Source organism: Mastigoproctus giganteus, chromosome 13 (genome assembly GCF_048544385.1).
Source record: "Mastigoproctus giganteus isolate SK-2022 chromosome 13, ASM4854438v1, whole genome shotgun sequence".
NCBI classification, from domain to species: Eukaryota; Metazoa; Arthropoda; class Arachnida; order Uropygi; family Thelyphonidae; genus Mastigoproctus; species Mastigoproctus giganteus.
In genome coordinates, this window is record NC_143587.1 from 55,402,174 (window position 1) to 55,414,315 (window position 12,142).

The 12,142-nt window shown below is 34.4% G+C and overlaps 1 protein-coding gene across 1 annotated transcript in view; it reads right to left on the reverse strand.

Moving 5' to 3' along the window:
- Window positions 1-725: 725 nt before the first annotated feature.
- The window catches only part of Nse1 (SMC5-SMC6 complex component Non-SMC element 1), a 45,023-nt gene continuing 33,606 nt past the window's right edge, over window positions 726-12,142 (reverse strand). The window contains exons 4-6 of the mRNA XM_090387251.1: window positions 10,018-10,161; window positions 7,178-7,294; window positions 726-887 (exon numbers count right to left, since the gene is read on the reverse strand). Of these exons, the coding sequence (XP_090243377.1) occupies window positions 726-887; window positions 7,178-7,294; window positions 10,018-10,161 (423 nt within the window). The remainder of the gene's footprint in view (window positions 888-7,177; window positions 7,295-10,017; window positions 10,162-12,142) is intronic.

The window sequence follows — 12,142 nt, forward strand, 5'->3', positions numbered from 1 at the left end:
CACTAAAATGCTTTTGTAAGGTAAATCCTTTGTCCCACATCAGGTCAAAGTTGGTATCGTAAAGTACCTTTTCCACCTACTGTTATAAGACTTCTTGTTCCCCCCTCAAAACAATTTGTTGAAGAAATGAATTTATTAGAAGTGACTTGTAGTTAAGACAAGATCAATTAACTTATTACCAACTGACAGTTCTCTGAAAGTACCACTATTAAAGTACCTAACAAAATATTATAGTAGTTTTGAAGAAAGAGATCAGTAAGCATTCTCCCACCTCCCCTCAGATTACTACAATTGCAGTTTGAATGATATACATGTGTACAGACAATTTTTTCCCACACGACTACCTTTGGAAAAAAATTAACTTCCATTATATGAGTATGGAAGAATAATGATTAAGCTGCTAATATATTAACTGATTGTATCTTTGATTACAAATAGATACTGTAGCTTTCGAGACAAATTGTGTCTCTCTTTCAACAGAATTTGAAGTTCAAATTCTGTTGAAAAAGAGACAATTTGTCTCGAAAGCTACAGTATCTATTTGTAATTAAATTGTTTTTACTGGTTAACACTTAACTGATTGTATTTACTGATGTGTATAATAATATAATTTTGATTGGAATTATGATGCTAAATAATAATTAATAATGCATACAATTAAAATCACACAGTATGCAATAAAAATTTCTTTTTATCTTAAATGGATCCCGATAAAAACAATCCATTCATATTTTAAGATGACGTGTACTAGGAACACTAGACCTTAGGCCAATATCATGAGTCCACTCAGCATGGCAATTAGTGCACTCTCTGGTTTCTTTTCTGCTGAAGTATTTGGTGGCACAGTGTTTATGTACCTTGATATTGCATTCCTCACAGGCTTGACCCTAAAATATAATATAACAATCATAGATAAATATGTCTTCATTTCATACTAGCATAAAATAATCTCAATGCAAAGAGTAAATAAGAAACTACTTTTTATTAATTTTGAGAATCATAACAAGATTCTCCATAAAGCACTAGTTTCAATTACCAAAACGATTAATTAAAATAGGGCAATACAACTTTCTTTTACAACTCATGGATAGAGAGCACTTAAAGATTACACAATTAGGCATTAATTTTCTCCCTGAAATAATTTAGAAAAATTCTTGTAAGAAATATGTTCAAAACCTCATATATTTGATTAAAAAGTTCTCATCACCCTGAGTCTTCAAATATCGTAGTTTAATGACTGAAAACGAAGACCTGTAGTTGGTTTAATCATGTTTTCCATCTATTTTATCTATTTATTTTTTTATAGAACATTTGAGAGATTTCTAGAGCATTCAGGAGCTTTCTACAACACTGAAAATGTTCTGAATTGTTCTAGAACATTGCTATGTGCGAAAGAAAGGTCGGGAGTCAGGATGCTTCTGGAACTTTCTACAGGGTTATCTAAAAACATTGTGAGCATTCTAGAACTTCTCTACTGGTATATATATGAGTGGGTTCTACACCAAGCAAGCATTTTCGTATTCCAAAAAGTGTATGTTTCAGAGAGTGAGTGGTGAGCAGAGTGAACAAGTGTTTTAGTGAATCAGTGTTTGTAAACAAGTGTTGTGTGCATTAGTGCAATTTTGCAAACTGTGTTTAAATTAAAAATAACAATCTAAATTTTCTAAATTGTGTTCTGTATTGCATACCTCAACCATACATGAAATATGTTGCGTTCTTTCCGAAATAAGCCTGAAAGCTGTTGCTACATTTGTGGAGAAGTGGTATTAAAATTGCAGCAGAAGTCACTATCACAATTTGGGAGAAAAGTCTATAATCTCTATTTTGGATGTAAGGTCAGAGATCAAGATAAAGTATGGGCTCCAAAGATTTCCTGTAGCTTGTGTTCAAGGACATTAACAGGCTGGATTAGAGGTAGTCATAAATCGATGCCTTTTGCTGTTCCGGTGATAGGGTGTGAACCTCGAGACTACATAAACAATTGTTACTTTTGCACGACCAATATTTTTTAAACAGAAACTTATGGATTTGACTGTGATTAAGGATTGGAAAAGGATTTTTGCGATTGATTGATGGTCAAGATTTTTGCAGCTCTGCCGAACACTAAGTTTCATTTATATTTAGTCGTTTTATTGACTTAATTGTTATACTAAATTATTTTCTATAAGTAGCTTTATAGTTCTAGCCAAGCTCTAGTTTATTTTGAATTTAGATAGCGATTTTTAAAGTTAATACTTAGTGTTCATAGATTTTATGTTCGTAACCTCTCCAAAACAAAGGTTCGATTACTAGGATCACGACTTCAGCAGCAGAATCTTCTTGAAAAGGATGTCACGGTGTCTCTTTATAGGAAGAGGCAATCTAACAATGACCATGGATGGTATTTTGGTTTATTTTAACAATGTCCTGGATTGAAGAAGTTACATCTGGAGCATGTCCCTGAGCAGTGGAGGCTTTTCATTGATTCAATTAAGATCAGTTTCAAAGCAGTTGTACTCCATAATGGAAATAAGTATCCATCTATACCATTGGGCCATGCAGTTCACATGAAGGAAACATACAAGAACCTACGGGTTCTTTTGCAAAAAATATATCAAGAATATAAAAATGGAATATCTGTGCCAACTTAAAAGTGGTAGCTTTGTTGACTGGGATGCAAAGTGGATACACTAAATACTGCTGTTTTTTTATGCAGGTGGGACAGTCGAGCGAAGGATTGCCACTACAAGGAAAACAATGGCCAGGAAAACATTCACCAGGCCAGAAAAATGTAGAACATTCTCCTTTGGCACATAAATCAAAAAACTCTTTACTTCCATTGCACTTCAGGCTAGGTTCAATAAAAATACAGGCTTTATGAGTTCCCGGGTTTAAGAGTTTTTTTTAAAGTATCAAGTATCAACAAAATCTAAAATATGAACATTAATTGCAAAAAATGAATATTAAACATTCATAAATACCGCATTTGAAACCACGTGCATAGCTATACAATACAGTGTACCCTTACAATATTAATCTGTTCCAGAGACATCATTGTATCATGAAAATATAGTAATGTGAACCCAATAAAATATTGTTTTTAAGTTATTAGTTCCAAGACCTCGGAAATTGAAATTTTCGCTCTATAACTGATCTATTTATCTTTCTAAAAGGTCATTTTTATAATGTAAATTGTATTAGTTACCAATTCAAATCATTAAAATACACTACACTTTCATCGTTATCATATGTTCTGTTATAAGAAACAATTTTGAATGTCTTGTGATATTTTTCTAAGCACATTTATTTATTTATTATTTTTCTAAGCACATCTCTAAGCATGGAGGTAAAACAATAAAAACAATTTATGCTATTTGGTTTATTGGACTTTTCTGTTAGTGCAATCAATTATAGTAATGGAGTTTACGGTAGTAAATTCAATGTTATTGCATTTGCAAAAATATCGATAGCTGGAATTGTGTGGGTTTTTATGTTATGGTGAAATGTGTTTCTCCTTCACTGAAATCTTCGATCATATAAAAAAACATAAATAAATTTTCAGAACCTTCTCTTCATTCTTTTTTTAGGCTTCCTAAACTTGTTACTCCATGCAAATCGTGTTAGTTGCAATCTCACTTGCACATATCGCATTAGTTGCAATTGGTACATGCCGTTAAAAAGTGCTTATGCATGCTATTGTGAAATTTGAAAAGAAAAGAGATCATCTTGGATACAAATGCCTCTTGAAGAATTTCTGAAGATGACAACTCATTGTGCAACAAACTAATGATGAGTGATGAGCCAACAATGAGTGATTGACGAGTGTACATTTAATCAATGATGATGAAGAATAAACATTCTTTAACATTTGTAAGTCACAAATAATTTATTTATTATTCTTACAAGTTAGTGCAAATGCATCAGATCTGCTCGCAGCTAACTACTAAATAGTTATAAGATTGGTATCATTATGTATATCTCATATTGTGAATACCTTCACAAGTTGCCATGATATTGCACTACCTTGAATAAGTAACTCTTCACCATAGGAGAAGACTACTGTTACTTATTCTCAGCAGATGCCACCACCCAGACAGCACAGTTTCGGAGCTGATTGGCTCCTCTTTGGTGGGTGGGCAGGCACCCTGATGTTGCAATGATGGCAAGGCAGTTGCAAAGTATAACTCCGCACAATATGAGAGATGCCTGATGGTGTGTAGCAATTTGATTTACATCGCATTTTAGGGCAAAATCTTCAAGTTGCAAAGTGAGGTAACATGCTTACAAGTTAGTGCAAATGCATCAGATCTGCTCGCAGCTAACAACTAAATAGTTATAAGATTGGCATCATTATGTATATCTCATATTGTGAATACCTTCACGAGTTGCCGTGATATTGCACTACCTCGAATAAGTAACTCTTCACCATAGGAGAAGACTATTGTTACTTATTCTCAGCGGATGCCACCACCCAGATGGCACCGTTTCGAAGCTGACTGGCTCTTCTTCGATGGGTGGGCAGGCACTGAGAATAAGTACAATAGTGAAGAGTTACTTATTCAAGGTAGTGGAACTTGAGGTTTTGCCCTAAAATGCAACGTAATTTCTTTATTATTATAATTTGCTTGATTTTACAGGCTGTTTTCATTTCTTTGGATAAATCAATCATTGTTTAAACATAAATTAATTAGCTAACAAATTTCATTGTTAAGAACATAACCACTGTTTTTTACTTATGTCTATGGGAGATAAATTCCTGTTTTACAAGTTTTCGCTTTACAAGTGCACGCTAGGAACCAATTAACTTGTAAAGTCTGGAACTACCTGTATCTGTGAAAGCAATGGACTAAAAAGGAAGATTTTTCTGTTTGAGGCAAAAGTTTCCTCGAATCAGTGAGGTCAAGATAAAAGAGGGAATTTTTGTGGATCCTCAAATCAAACTGTTATTCCAAGATGAGGAATTCACTAAAAAATTAAATGCTACAGAAATAAGAGCCTGGAAGGTATCAAAAAACGTCTTCCAGAACTTTTTGGGCAAAGAGAAATCACAAAATTACAGTGAAATTGTGGATGAACTAATTTTAGCATACAGAGAGCTGGGATGCAACATGTCGTTAAAGCTTCATTTCCTACATTCCCATTTAAACTTTTTTCCTGAAAACTTGGGAGAAGTCTCCGATGAACATGATGAAAAGTTTCACCAAGATATTTTTCATATGGAAAAGATAAAACAAGAAGAAAATCACAAAATAGGTGTTTTGTTATCAAATAAACATTTTTGTAAATAGAATAAAGTTAATAGACCCACTGTTCAATATGTAGTATTGTAAGTAACATTTCTTTAAAATATATGAAATCTTTGTTACTAGAAACTTAGTTTTTGATTGTAATCCCTTCTCCTTTAAAATTGGTTGGGTAATTACAACAATAAGGTTGTCATATTTGGATTCAGCAATGTCAAACCTACAAGAATCACTCTGAACTTTTAACAGGGAGAAAAAAATATTTTTTTTGAAGACCAGTGTTAGCACTGCAATTATGCTTTTTTACTGTAACAATGAAAAGTGTTTTTCTTAGACCAGCAAATTTGAACCTTGTATTGAGTAATTGCAAAATTCAGGTGAGGGAGGGGCTGCAAAAATAGAATTATGATGAAAGAAAACAATGCTACTATAAAATAACAGAACAGTGCTAATCAAAATGATAGAACTATCAGATACATCCATCAACTTTCTTTTTAAAATTATTTGTTTAACCACCTTAAAAAGTACCAGTGCACCTTTTCAAAGGTACAATGGAAGAATCACAAATAATTAAAAATGAAATCATATAAAAAAGAGAATCAAAAATTGTGTTTAAATATTTATTATAGGACTCAGTATTCCTACTATTAACAGTACAACTGTTAAATGTGAAATCTCACACTTTGTTTTTGAGAGGCATGTCCAGAGTTGCTGCTTATAATTTTTTTAAAAGAATAATGGAAATCAGTGTGTGATCAGGCTTTTTCTATCTGTGATCAACAAGAAAAACCAATATATTTTATTAATATTCTTTATCAGCAAACGACTACGATTTTGGTTTAAGTGGCGATTTCAGCTTACCATTAGTTACAAGCAGCAGGTGGAAGAAGAAAATGTCTGAAGACAAGTACCATTTGTTTATCAGTCTCTCTCTACTTCCTCCTTCAAAAACATCTCTCTTAACATCCCTCCCCAACACACCTTGCAAGTAAAACCCCTGATTGTAGTATTAATTTGTTTCCTGGTAACTGGTGTGTAACAGTACAACTGTTAAATGTGAAATCTCACACTTTGTTTTTGAGAGGCATGTCCAGAGTTGCTGCTTATAATTTTTTTAAAAGAATAATGGAAATCAGTGTGTGATCAGGCTTTTTCTATCTGTGATCAACAAGAAAAACCAATATATTTTATTAATATTCTTTATCAGCAAACGACTACGATTTTGGTTTAAGTGGCGATTTCAGCTTACCATTAGTTACAAGCAGCAGGTGGAAGAAGAAAATGTCTGAAGACAAGTACCATTTGTTTATCAGTCTCTCTCTACTTCCTCCTTCAAAAACATCTCTCTTAACATCCCTCCCCAACACACCTTGCAAGTAAAACCCCTGATTGTAGTATTAATTTGTTTCCTGGTAACTGGTGTGTAACAGTACAACTGTTAAATGTGAAATCTCACACTTTGTTTTTGAGAGGCATGTCCAGAGTTGCTGCTTATAATTTTTTTAAAAGAATAATGGAAATCAGTGTGTGATCAGGCTTTTTCTATCTGTGATCAACAAGAAAAACCAATATATTTTATTAATATTCTTTATCAGCAAACGACTACGATTTTGGTTTAAGTGGCGATTTCAGCTTACCATTAGTTACAAGCAGCAGGTGGAAGAAGAAAATGTCTGAAGACAAGTACCATTTGTTTATCAGTCTCTCTCTACTTCCTCCTTCAAAAACATCTCTCTTAACATCCCTCCCCAACACACCTTGCATGTAAAACCCCTGATTGTAGTATTAATTTGTTTCCTGGTAACTGGTGTTTCTATTCCGTGGTAGTTTTGGAGACGTGACTGTGTTTGTCTTTATTTAAAGACAAACACAGTCACGTCTTGTCAGTTAAAAGTTAGACTGTCATGTTGGTTAAAAGTTAGACTAACTATAATTTAATGGCATCATGCAATTACCTTGATCACCATCTGGTTACAAATGTGGCATACTGATATGATATTTTCATATTCCCTTTTCAAATAATGATCCAATTCAACCACTGATCTGGTGCTAAGGGAGATTTTTCCTTTTTCCTAAGAAAAAAAAACAAAAAAAAAAAAAAAACAGCACTTATTAATAAAAGCGCTTATGAAACTAACTGCTGTAATTATTCATAATTCAAGGAGAGGTTTCTTTTATTTAGCCAAAAATATTTAAGAGTTGCCTTAAATTTGCATTACTTTTTAAAATACCTGTACTTAATATTTTTAAAACTGGTAGCATAATTATTGCTAACAAGAAACATACTCAGCTCATCTTATTTACCATACTACTAAATATCTGAAAAAAACAGTTCACTAGTAAACACTTCTCAATGGAAATGTTAAAAATATTTTCCAGGTCTCCATTTCACCAGATCTGTCTCCCAGGTTATTTTTCATTAAAAAAAAAAAAAAAAAAAAATCGGAAAACAAATTGATGTAAGTTTGACTGCTTTAAAAAATGTCTTTCAGAAGTCAAAAATAATTGGTAATCTGAAGGATTTTGTGATTATGGCTATGACAACACACGTTAGCAAATAAAGAAAAAAAATTTTTTTGTAGCACAAAAAATAAGCTATTTTTGATTGAAAACTGCTATAGTAAAAATAGTGACGGCCCTATACTATTTGAGAGCACATGACACCCACCCTAGACAAACTTTTTTAATATAATTGGATAGCTTCGAACGTTGAAAGTTCTTTATTTACTTTTAACTTTAATAATTACTCTTTCTTCTAATTATGATGAAATCATTTAGCACTGGTCAGAATAAAGTATTTGTGATATTACTACCCCTAAGAACTTCATGATGAATGTAGATGCAAAATAATTATGCAATTTGTCAGCGACTTGAATTGTACAGCATCATTAATAATTATGCCATTCATACTAGCTAAATGGATTTTCTCTTTCCTTCTGGTCACATCCATTTAGTTCTAAAACTTGAACAAATCCTCTTAGTATAAAAAGCTTATTAGCTTCTACAATTATTTTCCCTGAATTCTTCCCATTTAGCATTTGCAGTTATTAATAAATCAGCTAGCCCTATTCTCACTGCTCTGAGCTCTTTGCTTTGTCGATCTAGTCTGTGGCATAATTTTATTTAATTTTAAAATTTAACAAACTACAGCTGTATGTACTGTCACTAATTCTTAGAGATATGCAAGCTCAATAATAATGATACACTATTCCCAGTTACTACATAAATATTAGCATTTAGCATTAGCATTAGTAGAGGCATATGATGCAAGAAAGCAAGCTTATTCAGCATCAGCCAAAAAAAAAAAAAAAACCCTCTCCCATTTCACCCCTCCGTTCGTTCGAAATACCTGTCCAGTTGAGCTTTAAATTTGTTTAGGCTATCAACTTCAACAACAAGTGATGGAAGTCGGTTCCACCAACCAGCCACCCGCTGGCCAAAGGCAAATTTCCGCACATCTATCCGACATCCGTCCTTCCTCAATTTGAATTTATGCCCTCTGAGGTGATTATTCTGAGAAAGATGAAGAATCCCACCGGCATTGAGCATGCTCAAACCATTCAAAGCCTTATACACCTCTATCAGATCACCTCGCCGGTGCCTAGTCTCCAGACTCTGTAATTTGCAAAACTTAAGCCTTTCTTCGTAAGAGCAACCCTTTGTTCCATTTACTAATCTTGTTGCCCTTCTCTGTACCCGTTCCAGCAGCTCTACATCCTTCTTGAAATGAGGCCTCCAGACCTGTATACAGTACTCAAGATGTGGCCTAACCATTGCCTTATACAAGGGAATAATCACCTCCTTATCCCTGCTAGAAAAATTCCTGTATATCATTGACAAGACACCATGAGCTACTCTTGCAGCTCGTCTGCACTGCTCAGAGAACTTCATATCTGCCTGCACAATTACCCCCCGGTCCTTTTCATTCTCCACCACTGTCAGTGTAGTACCGCAGAGTTGATACATTGCTCTGGGGTTACTGTTACCCATATGTAGTACTTTACATTTGTCAATGTTAAACTTCATTTGCCACCTCTCAGCCCATCTGCTCAACCTTTCCAGATCCTGTTGCAGCAGCATAGTGTTAGTAGTGTCCTTGACAACCCTGCCAACCTTTGTATCGTCTGCAAACTTGGACATTAATCCCGATATACCATCATCAATATCATTTATAAATACAGAAAACAATAATGGACCCAACACTGAACCTTGAGGAACTCCACTAATAACATTAGTCCACGTTGAGCAGTGTCCATTGATTACCACTCTCTGTCTTCTGCCACTCAACCATCCCCTTATCCATAGCAGCAATTTGCCTCCAATGCCACACTGCTCCAATTTGTGCAGCAGTCTTCCATGTGCAACAGTATCAAAAGCCTTTCTAAGATCCAAATATATAATATCAAAGTTATTCCCTGCATCCAGTTCTTTTGTGACTACATCATAGTATCCAATCAAATTGGTCAGGCAAGACCAATATGTATGCATTATGCTATCAAATTACATTTGTGCTATATATAAAATTACTTTATATATTATGTTATAAAATTTATAATACACAGACTTTATAAAAACACTTACCTTATTAATTATACAACTATATAATTGCACAAAAGAATATTAAAGTCTTTATATTGTGCTTACATCGATACAATGAATATAAGGTAGCCACTGTGTTCGATTAAAACAAGTATGTCTAGTAATGGTTACTAAAAGGCAAACTTAGAAAAAACAATCTACACATTTTTTATTTATAATGCATAAAATTTATAGTGGCTTTAGTTTTTATTTTTACCTGTGTAAGCCACTGTTCTTCAATAAAATGCTCTAGAAGATCTTCAGTATCTTTCTTGCTAATACGTTTCTCTAGATCATCACTAAGTTGCAAAGCTTTTATTGACGAAATATAACCATCATCAGAGTATATTATTTCAGCCACCTAATAACAAAAATGCAATCATTAACGTTCATGAAAGAAAATTTAACCATTTATAAAATCTTTCAGTCATAAAATTTTAAGCTTTTACACAACCATTAAAGGTATAAAGCTAATAATTCTTGCACTTTGATCATTTGTGGAAAACATTTGAGACCATAACCCTACCCATCACAGTTTTTGCCTACTATGGCCTTTAATACAACCTAATCCAATTTTAGGTCCTTAAATTTGTTCATAGAAATCTTTAATATTCATGAGAATCACTGCCAAGATTATTGCCACTGGGCTATAATGGCATAGTGTTTTGTGGAAGGCACCACCAGTGGTTCCCCACATCTGTACCATGGTACTTTGTGAAGAATTACAGAACCTCTGCAAAAGCCAGAAAGGTGAAGTGTCTGGTTTATGTCAGAATGGGGTTACGTTCTGTTGTTGTCTCTCTGGCTACTTGGCTACAGGGCCCTAGTGGAACCCCACACTGCCCATCACCACTGGGAGCTAAGCCCATTGTACTCTAGCTGGCATCTGCCAGGGTTGCCTGAGCTTCCTGACAGAGACAAAAAAAAAAAAAAAAAAAAAAATCGGAAGGAGTGAGTAAAGAAATAGTGAAGAAAGGTGGGGTACAAGTAGTTAAAAAAAAAAAAAAAGCAAGGCACGGAGAAGGGGGCCCGCTAGAGATGGAAACAGGGAAGAGTGAGGAAGGGGACTGCCCCCCCCCAAGGATAGAAATTCATGGAAGACAGATGCTCCCATGGGAGTCCCACATGGCAAGGATCAATCCTAACTCCAGAAGGGGTGAGCATGACATCATAAAAATCCCATGACAGAGAGCTCGTTGTCAGCAGCTCCTACTCAGGAAAGATGCCTATAGCATCAGCCAGGAAAAGAAAAACAAAAAAAAAAAAAAAAACCCTTCTCATTTCACCCATCCACTCACTCCAAATGTTTGTCTAGTTCTGCCTTGAATCTATTTAAGCTATCAATGTCTACAACAATAAATGGAAGTTTGTTCCAGCAATCAACCACCCACTGGCTAAAGGCAAACTTCACAACATCTATCCTACAACTGTCTCTCCTCAATTTGAATTTATGCCCTCTCAGGCAATTATTCTAAGCAAGAGGAAGAATCCCATTAGATTTTCTACATGTGTGTGAATAGTCGCGGTGGTGTTGTTTGTGCTCCTGCAAATGTATGCTAGAATGAATGATTCAAGATGAATCTGTTCCAATATTTTTACTCTCTCTGAATCAGTGAGTGTTGCTCTTCACATCTCTGAAGAAAGAAGTATTCGAGAGATAGTTTTCAAGTGATAGCAAACGAAATTTATGTTCCCCTTCAACAAGGTTGTCATATAGTTTCTATAGGCAGCCACGAAGCTGGGAAGTTTTCAGTGTAAGGATTACTGTTTCACAGGTTAACCAAGGTCAGTCACTTTACTGTTTTTTGTCTGATAATAGTCTGCAAGGTCATCCGCCATTGTTCTTACAAAGAGGACCTGTGACTTTCAAAAGACTCCTGATTAATCTCCAGTGGTGTGCCATTAAGTACTGCCTGTAGTTGAAATTAGGAATGTTCTAAGCTTATCTATAAAATCTCACTTAACCCTTTGCATGAATATTAAAGAACTCTAAAGTATTTCAACTATAATTCTCTAATACGTTTACTGTAAAATTAGTTCAGATAGCAATAATTTTGTTTGAATATTGCATTTTAAATTTTAATTTTAAAACAATTTTATTGTTTTTACTGTTAATTACAATGGCTAAGCAAATGCAAATTATTTGCCATATACCCCAGGGGCTCAACATCTGGTGAGTATGGGATTGGAAAATCCAGGGTCCTGAGCTGGATATCATTATTTTTCTCTTTCTTGCTTTCTTGGTGATTTCCTTCTATTTCTGACTGACACTCTCTCTGGGTAACATGGGAATTTATTTTTTTTTTGCTGGTGCAGCATAAGCCTCAGGCTTCCTTGCATCA